At 31.3% G+C, this 20,186-nt stretch overlaps 1 protein-coding gene across 4 annotated transcripts in view; it reads right to left on the reverse strand.

The window, feature by feature from the left end:
* Crtc (CREB-regulated transcription coactivator) overlaps window positions 1-20,186 on the reverse strand; it is a 174,503-nt gene that overhangs the window by 142,382 nt on the left and 11,935 nt on the right. For all 4 annotated transcript variants that reach the window (XM_067267558.1, XM_067267559.1, XM_067267557.1 and 1 more), the window contains exon 2: window positions 6,955-7,062. In XM_067267558.1, the coding sequence (XP_067123659.1) occupies window positions 6,955-7,062 (108 nt within the window). The remainder of the gene's footprint in view (window positions 1-6,954; window positions 7,063-20,186) is intronic.

Consider the following 20,186-nt stretch of genomic DNA (forward strand, 5'->3'; position numbering starts at 1 on the left):
GACAATTTTTTGGTTAGTTATAATCTTTCACCATAATATTGCATTGGATTTGGTTTCAACAGCTGCTCTACAATGGCAGGCAAAGAGGATGGTGTACAAGCAATTTTAAGGAAGAAATATTCTCAAGCATTATATTTTCACAGCTCAAGCTACAAATTCAATCTTGTGGTGAACGATGCAAATGAGATACCAGAAATTAGAAATACTATTGCCACTATAATGAATATAATAAACTTTTTCAGGAAATCAACTGCTCATAGGAATTACAATCCAAATTTATCACGAATTGTGAAACAAGATGGTCAGAGAAATATAAATTGATTTGAAAATTTTCTCAAAATTTTCCAGAGCTTGCGAAAGTGCAAGGAAAATTATCCACAGAGGGAAATTATGTCACAAGAAAATCAACATACCAGTTGCATTCAGTGGTTACAAAGCCATTGTTTATCATTGCCCTAATTACTATAGCAAAATACTCAGCAGTGTTGGAACCAGTAGTTGATGCCTTGCAAGCAAAGACCATGTATTTAATCGTGGTGGGAGAACACGTTGCAGGAATTCTTGATGTACCTAAAAACAACCATAAGGATGCAGATAGAATCACTGGCAAATTACTTAAAAAAGCACAATGGAACAAATGGCAATGGAGTTAGAAATAAATTTGTGTTCCACATCTTCCTCCAATAACACAGGAGAAATCCACCATCAGACAATGACTATGAATACTGGTGACATTCACTATACCATATCTGAATTTGCTTACATCATCATTAAATATTTGATTTTCCAAAGAAAATACCCCAGCCTTTGCATTAACAAAACTAACCCTTTATACATGACCGAAATTAGTATCACAGATTTACACAAGAATGCAGAACTGTTTACAAATATTTATGAGTTGGATGATGTCACTGGAGAACTGGACCTTTGGTATAATTTGTAGATGAAGAAGAATTTACTGGAAGACAAAGTAAGGGATATAGAAGTCATTGATCTATTTAACAAAACTATTTTTTTTCCTGCCATGAGAAAATCATTCATAATTCTGAGCACTATTCCATGCACTACAGTGACCATAGAACAATCCTTCAGTATGCTTCGACGAGTGAAGACCTGGCTTAAAAGCACTATGGGAGAGGAAAGACTGACTGGATTATGCATGACAAGCAAGCATCAGAATTTTGTGAAAGAACACCATGAGATGGTGGAAAAGAAAGTTATAGAAAAATTTCTGGTTAATCTGAGAAGATTATTGCTAACATAAAAATCTAACTCAGTTAACTACATGGTAGGTAGTAGATCCTTACACTGTATAAAGTGGTAGCATGTAGCATTAATATGTTAATGAACAGTGATGTGCAGTGACATTTGGTGATAGGGAAGCTGTGTTTCCATTAAAATTTTAAACAAATACTGGAAATGACAAAAATAAACAGTTTATTTACAGTATATCTCGGCGGATAAGACGACCTTCAGATAAGAAGAGGTATAAATTTTTGTCAAAGTTTTATAGTTTTAGCTTATATCTGTCCTATAAGACAACGCCAAACTATCAACGATCTGTGAATTTAGTTTAGATCAGCGATCATCATCTGAATAATAATACTGTATAGCGTATACAGAATTATGTCCTATTTTTCAAATAAACAAATTTATTTTCTTGCATCTGGCAGCACTGCCTTGAGATTGTTGGAAGCATTCGCACTGATTCGGCATTCGGGTAATGACCTTGACTATTCGCAAAAATGTCGTATGGGCTATTCTATTTTGTGCACATACCCTACTCTCTACTAGTAAATAATTACGGTTTGTCCATTTTTTTATAATGGTTTTAATTTATATAAATTTCAATCTAATTTTTTGTATCTGTCCTATAAGACAACCCCGGATTTTCGGGGCCTTTTTTTATGATTCAACTATCGTCTTATCCGCCGAGATATACAGTATTTTAATTCTAAAATAGATAATTGACACGAAACAAAGATATAAAATCTTGTTTTTATCATTTTTTATAAACTAACCCTATTCGGCAATTTTTTCTGCAAAGTCGTTAATTACTTTATCATAAAAATCACTTGTCATTGATTTCTTGAAGCTCCTTTGTATTGAAAGCAACACTAGTGATGACAATGTTTCCTCTGAGTATTCCTTGCAAATGTATCAATTTGCTTCATGGTTGAATAACTGTGCTCAACAGACGCACTTGTAGATGGTACCGTAAAAACTAATGATATTAAATCGTATAATTCTTTTAGTACATCTTTGTTCAGATGATCATTAATTATAATATTTTCTATGCCTAAGAGTGACCTGCCAATATAGTCTGGACGTGAATATAAATATTGCAATTCACTACATAATTTAGATAAATCAAAAAATTCTCTATAAAATGTATTTAATTTAAAGAATTAAAACTTGCTCAGAAATTTGTTTTTCGTAATATTTAAAATTAACATTTAAAAGTGATAAAAATTCTAAAAATTTTGTCTGAAAATCTGTCAATATAATTATAATTAAAAGAAAATTATAATTAAATATAGCTTTGTAAAGAAACATACATAAAAATAATATAAAATCTTCTTTACTTTTTAAATCTTAAAACAATGCACTTAGTCAAGTAGCTCCCTATGAGTGGCTAATGGATAGAATTGTTGGAAGTGTTATATGATATTTTGGTGTGTAGCATCCACAAGCTAGGTTGGTGCTCTGTAAAGCGCATGTGAGAATGTGTTATATGATTCAAATATTTTTGCCGTGGAAGCTGTCCTGTATTTGACAATATAATGCTTTCACTGGGAATATGCATATACAAATTTATATTCGAATATACAATAACAATCTTATCATTGTTTTTCACATGTATAGAAATTTGTAATAAAATACATAATGCAGTTATAATAAAATATTAATTTTAAGTAATTCAAAGTACATTAAAATATGAAAATAATCACACAATATATATTTATATTTTAGAAAATACAAGGGAAGCTGTACTTCCAGAGCTTCCACGGATGGTATGCCACTGTTAATGAATAATAAAAACAAATTTTCAATAATTTTGAGTTTTATTTTGTAAGAAATTGTCATGTTTCACTCTCCCTCCCCACTTCCTCGAAATTAATATGAGTTGCCCCCCTCTAGTTAAGATCCTGGGTGCTTCCTTGGTTATGTTTCATTCAGGCAGTCAGAGTTGAGTCTCTATTTATGGCACTTCTTTGTAAAGTGTTAGTTTCAGTTTCAAAGGTGGCAGAACATTTTGCTTTTAATATATAAAATATACAGAATAGAGAGTAATAAAGATAAAAGTGTACAAAGCAAAAATTGAGATTACACTGTTCTTGTTTCAAACCAACCAAGGAAGGAACAATCTAAAAAAACTGAAATGGAGTGTTAAACAATCATAAAAGGTGGATTTGTATAGTTTTACATGTGAAGATATGTAAAATTGTGTCCAGAGAATAAAAAAAAAGAAAAAAAAGAAAAATCCCATTTGTCCAATAAATCATCATAGTCAATAACTCAGCATCACATCAGTGTCGATAATGTCAGGTTAACAGATTATCACTGTATTAAATAATGCCAAATATTTTGTCAAACCCTAATTATAGTAAGACCCCACTTAACGCAGGGGATATGTTTCAATAAGTTTCAGCGCTAAACGAAACAGCATTAAACAAGGTCATCTTAACACATAAATAATGGGGATAAGTGAAACAGAACAGAGAATAAGAAAATTTATCATCAGTTTTTTGTTTTATTTTGTAACATTTATTGTTAAATGCTTTGTATTACATTAATTATATCATTAATATCGATTTTTATTCATAAAACATCCGTAAAAATCAAAAAAAGTTTGAATAAAGGAGTTACGTTTGTGATGAGGAAGGTTCTTGCTCATTTGACATCTTTTGTTTTTTGTGAGGAAGTCATCTAATGTCATTTGCCTTTCCCTGTTTCATTCAGCAAGCAGTTGTCAATAGCAAGACATCACATCAATGACACTTTGTCTTGCCTTTGAACTTCTACCAAAATTTAAATCATTTTGTATAAACTGATTCATAATTTCCGTTATAGTGGCTAAACATTTTTTAGAAAATCCATTGAAAGTTCCTTTTGCTCCTCATCTTCAGAAATGCTAATTTTGTCATCTTCGTGCACTTGTTGTTCTACTGTTACTTTAAGATCGTCGTTGGAAAGACTCACCAGTTGTAACTTGCAATAATTCTTCAATATCCTGCACATTTATATTATCCAATCCTGTTTCATTAGCTAGCTTGACAATTTCGTCGACATCAACAATGGATTCTCTCGTGTCAACATCGTTGCTTAGCTCTGGCTATACATTCTTCCACACTTCTTTCAAACATTTCTCAGTCATTTCATTCTAGGAAAGATTGATGTTGTCTACAGCATCCATGATTTTGTAGTTTTTCCAAAAATCTCTAATGGATTAATTATTATTGCCTTACCTTAAGGTGTGGCCAAACTTTTATCCCTTAGGGGCCACATTTTCGGTAAAATATAGTCTGCGAGCGACTATGAATATGGGCAAACAATTTTAGGATTTTTCAAATTTTTCATAGATATTTTAATAAATAATAAGTTTTTATTTTTTTCCAGCCTGTACTTGGTTTATTCTTTCTAAAATAATAGGGTTAAATATTAATAACATTTAAAACAATAATTAATAAACTAACATATCTGCTTCTGTTTGCTGTATGAATAAATAAAAAAAACTAAAATTGAAAGTAAAGACAAGTGCACAAACAAGGAGTAACAAGTGGATTGAAGCCAGGGGCTGTCACGTTACTGTCTGACACATGATTTTGCGCCATTTTATGCGATTGCCATTTATATGCACATGCATTGTAACTACAATTAATTTAAAAGTTAACATTCATTTGCATTGTTCATCGGGATAAATACAAACAGTATGGGTACGTTGCACAGACAGTCTATTATTGTAAGAATAAATTATCGAATTAAGATTTTTAAACATTAATTTAAGTGAAAGCAAATTGTTCAACTTTAGCTTCGCGGGCTACTTTCAAAACCTTTGCGATTGACCAGTTGACCACGGTCTACGTGTTAGCCATCCCTGCTGTAAGGCAATAATAATTATTCAATATAATTTAATAATTCAGCAGCCGATATTCTGGTTGACAAAATATATAATAATCTCTAATGGATTGTTTATCTTCTTCATCAACAGTTTTATCAATCAGTTATCGGAATGTCCACCACAGATAATAAGCTTTAAAATATGATATTACACCTTGATCCATTGGTTGGATTAACAAAGTTGTATTTGGCAGCAGGAAAACTATTTCTACTGGAATGCATGTTGTTAGGTCAGACAAATGTGTTGGATGGCTTGGAGGATTATCAATCAAAAGTAAAGCTTTTGGTTCTAGTTTTTTAAATTCACAGTAGCGTTTAACAGATGGCAAAGATGTTCAGTAAATCAATTCTGGAAAATTTTCATAGTGATCCAAGATTTTTTATTGGACTTCCAAATTACTGGTAAAGATGATTTTGAATTTCTCTTCGTTGCTCTTGGGATTTTGGAATGATAAACAAGCAGTGATTTTAATTTAAAGTCTCCTTTAGTGTTACCACCCAGTAGAAGTGTTAAACGATCTTTTGCAGCTTTAAATCCTGGTGCTCGCTTTTCTTCATGGGATAAAAATGTATGTTTTGGCATTCTCTTCCAGAAAAGGCCTGTTTCATCAACATTGAAAACTAATTCAGGAGGATAATTCCCTCATTCAATGATTGCTCTTAATGTCACTGGAAATGCAGCAGCTGCTTTTGTATCTCCACTTGCTGCTTCTCCAGTAATCTGTATGTTATGAAGGTTGTTTCTGTTTTTAAATTGATGGAACCACACTTGACTAGCTACAAAATTTTCACTTGTGCCACCTTTTTCATTCTGAATATAGTTAAAAATTGTTCTTGCTTTTTCCATTATAATTGCTTGACTTAATGGCATATTACATTCAATTTCATCATCAATCCAGATGGAAAGCCGTTTATCCATTTCCTCAAACACATTGCTTCTGGAATGGGTAATTCTTGTTGCAGAAGTCATGGTTGTAGATGCTGATGATATGATTTTTTCTTTATTTTTTAAAATGGTCCATATTGTTGAAGTTGACAAATTTAATACAGTGCTGATATCAGATTGCCATTCACTTGCATCTAATCGTCTGAGCACCTGCATTTTAGTTTCTAGTGAAATGCTTTTTCTTGTTGCTTTACTTTCTTTTTCTTTGCAATCACCCATTGTAAAAACTAAAAATTGCCATATTTATCACAATAAAATAAAATATTATGTTTATATCTTTATACACACAATAATGTTAATGACTGATCATAAATCAACTGTTACGCAGCAAACATGCATTCGTACTGCTATGATATGTGCCACGAGACTATATGTGAGTACCAAAGCAACAAAATCATGTATGATTTTGCGGAATCCCAATACTACCACGTAATACTAAAACAATGGTAAGCGGAGCAATGTTAAGGAGAATCTTACTGTATTATTATTAAATTAACTTTTATGCTGATAATACTTAAAAGTATATTTGTTTATTTCTTAATAAAATTGAATCTTTTTAAACATCAATAAAAATTAAAAACTATCATATTACCAAAAATTCAAATTATCCATTTTTGAAAAGTATACTTTTTTTTTAAGTTCTAATGTTTGGCAGTATCATATATGCTTTGGCAATATCACATTTTTCCTTTACTTTCTTTTTCAATTCCATAATCATTTCACCTTTTAGCCTAACCATAAACCTGCGTACTCATACAATTCACAACATTGGACTGATCAAACAGGAATTTGATTATAATATATTGCCATGCAAAAAATTAAATAAAAATTAATAATCAAATCATTAAAAAATTTTAGTTTAAACTAATGAATAAATGTATTCTTACCTGTAAATCGATGCTATTATTTCCAATCTGATTAACATTTGGAAGTGATCCACCTCTATAAGAACCCAATGAAGGATTTATATGTAAATGATGCTTTTGATATGCTCCCTACAATAAAAAAGAAAATAAATAATGTAAAAAAATTCTTTTTTGATTACTTTGGACTTTTTATCTGTTTAAAAAAGATTATTGACTAATATAGTATCTAAGAATAAAAATGTTACAAGTAAACATGGAAAAATAGTGGCTATTCAAATAAAAAATAAATAAAATTCAACCCATTACACATAATATGCTACATAAATTACTAGTTGATTTTTCAATAAAAACAAACAAACAAATCGATCTTTACACCTCAACTAGCAAAATTATTTATTAATTGAATTTTTCTGTTGGATCCTGAAGATGGCTGTTAAAGCACCCATGTTCAGGATCCAACAGAAAAGGAATAAAATGTAATATGTGTAATTTGAATTAAAATATAAAGCAAGGATTTAAGTTAAATATATAACATCATCATAAGAAGTATTACAAATAAATAAGATACAATAAAATAAAAGAACAAATAATATTTTGATTTAGGAAATTAAAAATATTCTTTTACATTGTTCTACATTCAAAAAAGACTATAGAACCTTAAGATGATGGCTTAAAAATACCGAAAACATTTAACATTTTAAAATTTTATTTTGTGCTGGAGTTTGGATATATTATGCAAGTTTGCCTCTGCTGTATTTATACACAACACTTACAATATGTATAGGGTTGAACTGAAAGTTCATTCAGGTACAGTATTTACATAATCGCTTGTTTGTGTTGCCTCTGTCATGCTTATGAAGTTTTAACTTGTTTAGGTCAGCATTACAAATATTTGTATATTTAATATGTAAGTCAAGTTAGTTATTTGTTATAATTCCGTTATCTTTTAAGAAAGAAAAAAATATATATATATATATATATTAAAATGGAAGGTAACTAGGTACATTTTCAAGATATCACACACTATTTCTAAACAGGAAAAAATACAGCAAAAACTCAAAAGATCTATGCTGTATCTGGAGAGGATGTAGTTACTGATTGAACATGCCAGAAATGGTTTGCAAAATTTAGAGCAGGAGATTTTTCTCTCAAAGATGCCCCTTGATCAAGATGGCTCTCAACCGTAAATGATGGCTTTAATCCATAATGGCTTTAATCCAAAATGATCAGCATAGAACAACATGAGAGATAACTGAAAATATCCCAAATATCTGTTGTCAGACATTACACTTCCCGTTATGATGTTTGGGTTACCCATCAATTAAGTAAACAAAACCTTATTGAGTGTGTTTGTTTGTTACTCATTTTTAAAATTAAATGAAGATAATTCATTTTTAAAGCAATTAATAATAGGCAATAAAAAATGTATTGTTTACAACAATATTCAACACAAGAGATCTTGGAGTAAGCCAGGTGATCTGCCAGTGCTGCAACCTAAAGCTGGTTTGCATCCCAGAAAAGTAATGACTTCACTAGCTGGCACCGCTATATGGTAAGCTTCTACATTCATGAAACACCGGGAATGTAAACCACAAGTACAGGAACCACTTACTGGTGTTGGAAACGAAAGACGAAAAAACATCGTTAACATTTTCGAACTTTGGAAGTTCTTCTTCAGACGATAAAAAAACGAAGAACGCAGATCCAAACATAGAACGATTATTTTTAAACCGAAATCAAATACTTTACGATACAGCCGGTTGATCGGACATGCGCATTCGGTGCGGGTAGATGACGATTAAAGGTCCGTGTCGATGAGGGTCTGCCAGGCGTCGGACAAATTGAGCTCTTCTTTATAGTTTATGCAGGTGGTGGCGTGGCTATATTTGTAAATGGAGATAGCCTCCAGATGGTTGGAGGCTATCTCCATTTACAAATATAGCCACGCCACCACCTGCATAAACTATAAAGAAGAGCTCAATTTGTCCGACGCCTGGCAGACCCTCATCGACACGGACCTTTAATCGTCATCTACCCGCACCGAATGCGCATGTCCGATCAACCGGCTGTATCGTAAAGTATTTGATTTCGGTTTAAAAATAATCGTTCTATGTTTGGATCTGCGTTCTTTGTTTTTTTATCGTCTGAAGAAGAACTTCCAAAGTTCGAAAATGTTAACGATGTTTTTTCGTTTTTCGTTTCCAACACCGGTAAGTGGTTCCTGTACGGGTGGTAATGACTTCAGTTTGGTGGGATTGGAAAGGGGTTCTTTATTACAAGCTTTTACCCAACAACCAAACAATTAATTCCAATAAATATTGTCTCCAACTGGATGAACCAAAGGCTAGTAACTTGTAAATCCACAGGGAGTGGTATTCCATCACAATAATGCAAGGTCGCACATATCATTGAACAAAGCACTAAAAACTTCTAGACTTTAACAGAGCTGTTTTGAGTCACCATCCATATTCTCCGAATATTGCTCTCTCAGACTATCATCTTTTCGTTCGTTGCAGAATAATTTAAATGGTATAGAATTTCAATCTTTAGAAGGTATCAAAAATCACATTGATAATTTCTTCAATCAGAAACCCACCCAATTCTACAAAGATAGAACTATGGAACTATCCATCAGATGGCATAAGGTTATAGAACAGAAGAGTGAATACATTGTGGATTAAAGGTTTTTATTTATTCCAAAATAGTATACTTTATTTCTCTCTAAAACCCAAATGAACTTTCAGTTCAACCCTATATTTCCAGGCCAAGGAAAAGCACCACAAATTTTTGTTGTTCATATAGAGATTATTCTTGATGTGCATGAATATGATTAAATTTACAATGGTTTTTCCCTCTAATCTGGTCTCCTAGCAATCCTGAAGAATTTTACATCATAAAAATGGAAGGTGTTCTCTGGTATAACGAGCATGGTGACTAATGCTGTTGCGCACTTTGATTTCTGCATATCATACTAGTGTTCTATGAGTTAGAGAAGGAGACTGTGAGATGTGTAAGTTATGTATCTGCTTATGCAATACAGTAGAGCGTAGTTTATCCAAAAACCGGTCAATCGAAACGTCGGTTAACTGAAAGCTTTCCAGTCTGACTGTGTTGTGCTGAATCAAACGTTTTTGATACTAGATTAACTTTTAAAGTATATTTTTTTTTGTTTTTTATTTTTCAATATATTCATTTTGTTTGTACAAAATAAAGAAATAATTTTTAACAATACAATAGCCTCAATTATTATTTATTTCAACATCAGATAGGTTAATATATTTTTTCGTACATAATCGGTTATCCGAACAACCCGTCCCCAATTGATTCAGATAAACGACACACTACTGTATTTAGAAAATACTAATGTCGAGACAATACACCAATAACTTTATACCTTATATACTTTTCCAGCAATATTTTAATTAAAACAAATGTTTTCAACCCCATTTAGATGTCTGCCTCAGGTTAAAAACATATACAGGTAACCCCCGTATAACACAGTACTTCTATAGCATGGATTCACTCTGACACTGTTCGAGAATTGGGTAAAACATGAAATGTAATAAATTTTCACATACAGTAGAGAACCGAAAATCGGAATCAATTGGGGACTGGGGTTGTTCAGATTAGGGATTTGTTCCGATTACGGTCTATGTACGAAAAAATATATTAACCTGTCCGATGTTCAAATTTTTCTCCGTTGCGTGTCGCTTTGTGTTGAATTTTTCTCTGTTGCGTGTCGCTTCGTGTTGAATTTTCGTCAATTTTAAGCCTAACGAAAATTTTTATAATAATAATCGAGGCTATCGTATCGTTAAAAATTATTTCTTTATTTTGTACAAACAAAATAAATATATTGAAGAATATAAAAACATGAAAATTATACTTTAGAAGTAAATTTAGTATCAAAAACGTTCGATTCAGCACGACACAGTCCGACTGAAAATCGTGCCGATTACCGGCGATTCCGATTACCAGGGTGCCGATTTACGACTCTCTACTGTACTTAAGTACTAATAGTTCACAGAAATTATTATTTTCGTGAACTATTAGTACTTAAGTATGTAAATTTTCTTTTCCCGCCTTCTGTTGATACACGTGGTCCTCCTCGAAACTTGTTTCAGTGTTGCCAGATCACGACGCTTCTGTTCTTGATGTTGCTAGATGTTTTTCCCTTTTCAATATTTGCTTTATTCTTCATAAGTGATTAGCACCATATAAGGAAATTTATAAAGATCTTTTAACTAAAAACAAGCAATCTAAAATAACATATTTTTTGCAAAAGGTAAAGCATGAATCTGAAGATGATGCAATAAAATGCTCAGAGGATAAGGATATCTTGACAGAAAGAAAACACCCTTGGTTAATAGTGCTTAGTGATGACAAAGAAAACATTGTTTAATTTATATTAATAAAGATATTTATCTTAATTATGAAAATATAATAGCATGTTTTTTAATTTTTGGAACCTAACCCCCCTTTTCGTACAAGTTCTTTGTTTCGTATAACATGGATTTGCATAACACAGCAATTTTTTGGAACGTAACTCCCGTGTTATACGGGGGTTACCTGTATATTACAAATTAAAAAAAAAAACTAAGCTTATTTCAAATTTACAACATCTGAAAACATTTGAAAACTAACAACTTGTGTATTACAAAATTTGACAAACAAATAATATACGTATTAAAATGAAAACATAAATTAAAAATAAAATAAATTGCACGTCATTAACCAACATTAAGTCTAGTCTAAAATGTTTGTTTTAATTAAAACATAGCTGAAAAGTATATAAGGTGTAGCGTCATTGATTTATCGATTTCCAGTTTTCTGCAAGTGTTTTTCTGATGGGACAATACCAAAATTTCCCCTGATTCTGCCAAAAACTCCCAATTCCAATTTTTTAAAATATTTTCTACAGTTTACTTTAGTTTAGAAAAATTAACAATTTACATTACAAGCATGGTACATTTGTTAATTAATAAACATGAAGCTTAAGAATGGAAAATGAATGAGAAATCCAGAATCAATCTTTCAAAAGAAACCTGAAAATTCTCCATTTACATGTGGAGATGCATACTACAAAATAAATTTGTAATCTTATTTCACAAAGTTAATATTGCAACACTACTCTCAAAAAAATTATAGTTAATTCCCTTTTACTCAAAGAATTATCCCATCATGTCGTCTAGAGTTGCCATCTTTATTAACTGCTTCGTTGGCCAATGCTATGGCATATAAAACTAAGATGAGACCTAGTATATATTGTGGATCAGATCATGTGCCTGAATATGCAGAATATTAGTAGAATTAAAGACACAGAGGAGGTAGTTATATAAAATATAATAAAACAAATGAGAAACGTTTACTGGAACACAAATCAAACGTACTACACCTTTAACATATCCAGTAGGAAGTCTTTAATAGCTTAAAAATGTTTTCGGCTGCATTAATCAGCCTTCGTCAGTTAAACGAATACTAATAACGAATGAAATTCAAAATTACAAAAAACGGCATTCGAATTTACAAAAAACCGCGACTGCACATAGACGGGTCTAAGCTACAAACAGTACGCTTTGGCACAGGAAAGAGATGGAACATACTACAGTCTCATCATATTCTTGTATTTATTGCCGTTTATTAATTTCTTCTTTTATTCTGTTTGTAGCTTAGAACCATCTATGCGCAGTCGTGGTTTTTTGTAAATTCGAATGCCGTTTTTTGTAATTTCGAATTTCATTCGTTATTAGTATTCGTTTAACTGATGAAGGCTGATTAACGCAGCCGAAAACGTTTTTAAGCTATTAAAGACTTCCTACTGGATATGTTAAAGGTGTAGTACATTTGATAAAATATAATGTCTCAAAGCCCAATGTTTTTTAATCAAAGTCAAACAATCGCCATAATTAATCAAGCTACTTTATTGTTACTATTAATAATATAAATTTTAAGTAATTTAGTACTAGAGACATTAGGTACCATCTCTTATTAAATTTAATTTTGATTATTAAATAAATAATTATTTAATACTATCTAATAATTACTGAATAATTATTATAAATTTAATTAAATTATTAAATTCAATAAGAGATGGTGCCTAATGTCTCTAGTACTAAATTACTTAGAATTTATATTATTAATAGTAGTGATAAAGTAGCCAGATTCATTACAGTAATCATTTGACTTAGTTATACAGAAATTGGAACATTAAATGGACTCAGGGATCCATAAAGTGGTATCACTTTTATAACATCATTATAGAATATCTCTATGTCTCAGCAATAGTAGATACAAAATGGGAAACCTTCAGAAGGTTATATTCATATTTTCTTTAAATGTACAGTAATCTGTTCAAACAAATGATTGGACAATGTTTTCTTAGGAACCTTGACTTTATTGTCATACATCCATTGTGTCAAAGCAACAGTCAATAATCATATAGGTTCTGTAACTAATTCATTAGACATTTGCTTTAAAAACCATTATGCTACAATTAATAACAACAATAGTAACTACCATTTTGTTAATTTTGTATTAATAATATAGTGGAACCTCGCTTAACGAGAACCTCTCATAATGAGTAATTTTCATAACAAGCAAAACAAATTATAAAAAAATGACTCGCTTAAGAAGCAACGTTTCACATAACGAGTGAGAAGAGAGGAAGTCCAGGATTGTGAGCATGCTACATCAGTCTGTGTTTAGCACTTGTTCTGCTAGCATCTTAGTGTCGTTAAGTCTAAACTTGTGTTCAGACATATATACCGTATTTTACAGACTATAAGACGCACCTGAATTTGGAGGCAATTTTTCGAAGAAAAAAGTGCGTCTTATAGTTTGTAAAATACGGTATATAAACATCAACAATCATAGCCCATTATATAATAAACATGCCAAATGATATGCCAAATTCTTGAGCTATATAAAGGCTATAATTAAATGTTAGAAATTAAATAATTTGACTAGACATAGGCAGTTATGCTTCATTCTCGTATTAAATTTAATGACCAATTCCAAATTAAATTTCAATTGTTTTTTTGTTTTCTGCAAATTGAATTCGCATTCCAGGTTGGTTCATTCCATACTTGAAGAAAAGATGATGATGATTCATGCTCTTTAACAATGTATATTGAATAATTTTCTTTGAATAAACATTATACATAAAATATTTGAGTATTTTTTCAGCATGGAATGCATTATCGTATTTTACATTAATTTATACGGGAAAAACTGTTTTGCTTAACAAGTGTTTTACATTACGAGTAAGATTCTGAAACGAATTGTGCTCATTAAGCAAGGTTCCGCTGTATAATTGTTTATTTTGTTAAAGTGCTAACCAATAGCACTTTAGTGTTGTATACTCATTGTATCAAAATACACAATGAGTATACAACACTAAAATTCAGCATTTCTTAGAAAAATTCTCTTCTGATATGTGAACTAAGAAAAATTTGTCCAATCCATCTGCTAGAATAGAAAGCAATAGAAAATATGAATATACACCAATGTATTAACACCCAGGATGCCTCTCAATTCAGAATTCTGAAAATTTCTGTAGTATAACAAATTTATTTGATGAGTAAAAGATTATATATGTATTTAATATGTTATTGTTAATATGCTATAAAATTCTGCTTGTTGGTTTAATCTAAAAATGTAGTCTATTCTGTACAGTTTCAATCTGAGATTCAATGTATTTTATTCTTCAATAGCTGATGATGGCTGAAAACTTTCTAGATTAATGAATGGTTTCAATGTTAACAAACAGATGCATCAGCTTTACATTTAAAAAAGGTACTATTGGAAACACATTTTCATTATAACATCTTCAAAATCGAAAATTTTGTTCTTTGCAAATCAATTGGTCTATGCAAAATAATATCATGTAAACAAATAAAATTTATCACATGAAAAATGAATATTAAAAAATTGTTTATCTCAAAAATTTGGACAATAAATTTGAATTTTGAAAAGAGGTTTGAATCATTTTTAAGTTTAAAATAAAGAAAACTCATTGAAAACAGAAAAAAATTATAAAAAGCTTTTAATCTACAATTAAACTTTTGCACCAAATAATTACTTTCTCTCCCCTAAAATATTTTCATCCAAACAGGGAAATTTTGTTCCTATTGAAAAACAGCACTAGAGAATAAAACATGTAAACACTTCAACAATTTAATAATTTTATAAATTAAAATAAAAGTATTAAATTAATAACTTATCTTTAATTACATTATTAATAACGAAAATGTTAAAAATTGTTTGAGGACTCATATTTTTATGCTTAATATGGAATACGTAAAATGATTACATCTTAGCAATTGAAGAAATTGCAAAAATTAGAAGTTTTACAAATTTGAATAGTTCATTTGAGTGCCGATTTAATTATTCAAAATCATTAAAAATGGATTCACCACTAAAATAAAAGCATTTTCAAAACAAAACATTGGTTAAAGAATTTAATACAGGTATTTCTTATACAACATGGCACTTCTAGAACACAATTTCACTCTAACATGATTTGAAAATCGGGGATATCCCCCATACAACATGGTTTCTAGTTTCGGTCTAACACAGTTCAAGAATTTGAGAAATCCTCTGTACAAAATCTCACAACTTTTAAGTGCAAACTCCATTATTCGGTATTTTTTTTTATTCAAGTAAACATGTGTGCTGTATCAAATTTGCTCATGGGTTTTAGAATATTGAAATTTTCAATTGTTTTGTACCTTTTTTCATGTTTACTTTAATGAAAACTGATAGCTAGAACAAGGAAGAAACAAATTGCACTTTCTTATCAACCAGATGTCATTGTTTTCAGATTTTAGCCTTTAAGACTTTCACTGTCTTTTGTTTTTATATATTAATCTTTGTATTTAGTAAAGTTTATTTAAACATTTTAAGCAATTGTTGTCAAACTTTATTTAACCAAGGTAAGTATTCATTCATAAAAATGACAAACGAAATACAGTAGTATCTCGTACTTAAAATGTTCCCAACTCAAACAATTCGGTATTCGAACATAAATTTAAAAAAAAACCTGGTCCGTGATTGAACAAACATGAACCGCTAGAACAAATTTTCTATTAATAACATATTTTTACTTTTTATTTTGTCATACATAAAAGATTTTTATGGTAAAAATTTTTAAAAATGAAGACATTGCTGATTAAATAAAACTATATTTCCTTACTGAAGAGACAATATAAAATAAAATAATCAACCATTCCAACTTCAGCAAAAATTCTTTAATCCTAAGAACGTTTTCAAACGCATTAAGCGTCCATCTTCAGTTACATCTTTAAATTAAATATAAAATTCGAACAAATATTACGTAAATTAACGGTACGATTACCATAAATAAATAAATACATAAAAAATAAAAATAAAAATAAAATAAACAGGATTATCGTAATTTACAAAATTATGCCAATATTTCATAAACAAATAATAAAATAAAAATAAAACAAAAAATAAAAACGAAACAAAAAACCAACGTGCGGTTTAAACCAATCACGGATTATCGCAGTATTTCTTTACAATTGCCTTCATCCGTCATTAAAGATTATCGTACTTCTATGTTTAGCCCAAATCATCGCACAAAGATTTCCAAGCTGTGGAAAGCCCATCAGCGTCCCTATAATTAATGCATTGCGTACTTCTCTGCGCTCTGTGGATTTCCAATTTTTCGAAAAACTTTATTGCGTGTCTCGATCTAGTAGACCTGATGATAGAGGCTTGGTCCCAAAAGACCGTGATGCCTTGCTGCTTAGCGTAACTGGCCAGGACGGTACTATCAACTGATTTTTCCACCGATCGCTTGTGTTCATTAATCCTCTTTTTTAAATTTCTCAAAGTTGCCCCTATATATACTAATTTAGAATCGAACCTATGATCCCTTAATGGTATCGAATAAATTCCTGTTAGTGAGTTACGCTCATACTTCATCTTATCATTCCTTAAAAGCTTGTATACGGTCGGATTACGTCGATAAATAACCTGCAAATTCCTACTCCTGGAAATCCTTTTAACTAACGGCTTAAGAAAAGGAATGTAATCGAGGATCACTTTTTCTCTTGGTTGGTTTCTACTCCTCCCACGTGTTCGGTTATGGTCTTTCTTGATGAGAGCATCTATTTTTTCTGCTCTGTAGCCATGTTGCAAAGCCGTTGTTCGGATGTATTGTAGCTCTTTAATTGTATCTAAAACATCGGTGCAGTGTGTGTGTGCTCTCTGTATCCACGAGCGAAATACTGCCATCTTGATATGCCCAGGGTCTGCGGAGTTCCTAGGGATAACGATTGGGACTGATGTCGGTTTCCGATAGACATTCATGCGGATTTCCCCTCCTACACATGTTATAGTGAGATCCAAGAAATTAACACCGTTATAACTTTGCTGATCCATCTCTAGAGTTAAACCATAGGGGTTTTGATTCATTAAATCTATAAACTTTTTGATGTTGCGATTGTCCTTCCACACGATAAAGATGTCGTCCACGTATCTCACGTATAATAAAATATCATCCCCTACTATCGGAAGAATACTGCTTTCTAGCTTGCGGAGTACCAATTCGCAGAGTATATAAGACATAGGGCTACCCATCGGTACTCCTCGCCCTTGTATATAAGTTTTGTCCTTGAAGCCAAAGAAAGATGTGTGACATATCAAGTCCGCTAATTCCAAGATCTGGGTGTGGTACTTTGCAGCGTTCTTAATATTGGCGAATAAAAAGTCCCGCAAGGCACAAAAGCAAGGAGGCAGCTTGATGGAGGGGTATAATGCCTTGTAATCCAATACCGTCAAACACTCCTCATTCATGAGCGTAACATCCTCAAGTTTTTGGATCAATTCTATCGAGTTTTTGATCGAAAACGGCGAAACTTGCATATTACTTTGTATAAATTTAAGAAGTACTTTTTCTATCTTGAACGTCGGAGCATTACACTTTTCCACCCAGTTTATGGATTTAATGAATCAAAACCCCTATGGTTTAACTCTAGAGATGGATCAGCAAAGTTATAACGGTGTTAATTTCTTGGATCTCACTATAACATGTGTAGGAGGGGAAATCCGCATGAATGTCTATCGGAAACCGACATCAGTCCCAATCGTTATCCCTAGGAACTCCGCAGACCCTGGGCATATCAAGATGGCAGTATTTCGCTCGTGGATACAGAGAGCACACACACACTGCACCGATGTTTTAGATACAATTAAAGAGCTACAATACATCCGAACAACGGCTTTGCAACATGGCTACAGAACAGAAAAAATAGATGCTCTCATCAAGAAAGACCATAACCGAACACGTGGGAGGAGTAGAAACCAACCAAGAGAAAAAGTGATCCTCGATTACATTCCTTTTCTTAAGCCGTTAGTTAAAAGGATTTCCAGGAGTAGGAATTTGCAGGTTATTTATCGACGTAATCCGACCATATACAAGCTTTTAAGGAATGATAAGATGAAGTATGAGCGTAACTCACTAACAGGAATTTATTCGATACCATTAAGGGATCATAGGTTCGATTCTAAATTAGTATATATAGGGGCAACTTTGAGAAATTTAAAAAAGAGGATTAATGAACACAAGCGATCGGTGGAAAAATCAGTTGATAGTACCGTCCTGGCCAGTTACGCTAAGCAGCAAGGCATCACGGTCTTTTGGGACCAAGCCTCTATCATCAGGTCTACTAGATCGAGACACGCAATAAAGTTTTTCGAAAAATTGGAAATCCACAGAGCGCAGAGAAGTACGCAATGCATTAATTATAGGGACGCTGATGGGCTTTCCACAGCTTGGAAATCTTTGTGCGATGATTTGGGCTAAACATAGAAGTACGATAATCTTTAATGACGGATGAAGGCAATTGTAAAGAAATACTGCGATAATCCGTGATTGGTTTAAACCGCACGTTGGTTTTTTGTTTCGTTTTTATTTTTTGTTTTATTTTTATTTTATTTTTGTTTATGAAATATTGGCATAATTTTGTAAATTACGATAATCCTGTTTATTTTATTTTATTTTTTATTTTTTATGTATTTATTTATTTATGGTAATCGTACCGTTAATTTACGTAATATTTGTTCGAATTTTATATTTAATTTAAAGATGTAACTGAAGATGGACGCTTAATGCGTTTGAAAACGTTTTTAGGATTAAAGAATTTTTGCTGAAGTTGGAATGGTTGATTATTTTATTTTATTTGACATTGCTGATATTTCTGATCAAGATCGACAAAAAAGCTCAGACAATAACTTGTAAAAAGAAAACTCTTTTAACTAAATATTATATAGAACTTTTAATTATGATTTTTAGTTAATTATTAATTGCTTTAATAAACATATTTCTCTTTATTAACGAAAAAGAATGGTATACTTTTGTTAACTTATAAAACCTAACCGTATGTTTTGCACTAGTCCTTTGTTATGTATAGCATAGATTCAAACAATACTGCATTGTTTGAACAAACTGTTTTTTGAAACATAACTACCATGTTATATGAGGGATAACTGTATATTATTTTATTACGTTATACTATAATATACATTTTTACACTAGCTTCTTATCTATTTTTTTACTTCAATAAAATGATGTATTTTATTTTGTTAAAAATGCATCATTTACTATATTTTGTTTAAATAAAAAATATCATCAATTATCAATACGTAATAGAATATAATAGAATGAAATGTTCATTCAAATCCCAATAACAAAACATACTGCATTTCATCAATTTGAAGACGAACTTTATCCAATTTTACTTGTCCAAAACAAAAATTTGTTTCATAATTAATTACATCTTGTATTTGCCACACTAATGATAAAAATTTTCAGCCATTCTGTTCAAAAGTTACCTGAGTTCAAATGAGCTTTGCTATTTATTTTTTCCCTCTTTTTGGCCTGTGACTTTTTTTTTCAAGCTCTCATAAGTTGAACAGAATGAAGCAGCTGAGTGAGGAGGCTTGGGGTTCTACATATCTGGGATAGACCACCCCAAAAAATTCCTGGGGTTTACAACCTGTCTGTAAATGACCTCAGATTGCTAGAGAAGTAGGCTAATGTTTTAACTGCTCAGCTATCTGGCCAGAGCTTTGATGTTAACAAACTTTCAATTTAAATTCCTTTTTAATGCTTAAAATGCCTTTAGACAGTAAATGTAGCATTAAACTAAATAATCATTATACAAGGTATCCGATTTTAATTAATCATCCAAAATATCTCAAAAAAATATGCATCCTATGGAAATAAA

This window comes from Centruroides vittatus, unplaced genomic scaffold, assembly GCF_030686945.1.
Source record: "Centruroides vittatus isolate TY-2023 unplaced genomic scaffold, ASM3068694v2 contig_3060, whole genome shotgun sequence".
Classification (NCBI taxonomy): Eukaryota; Metazoa; Arthropoda; class Arachnida; order Scorpiones; family Buthidae; genus Centruroides; species Centruroides vittatus.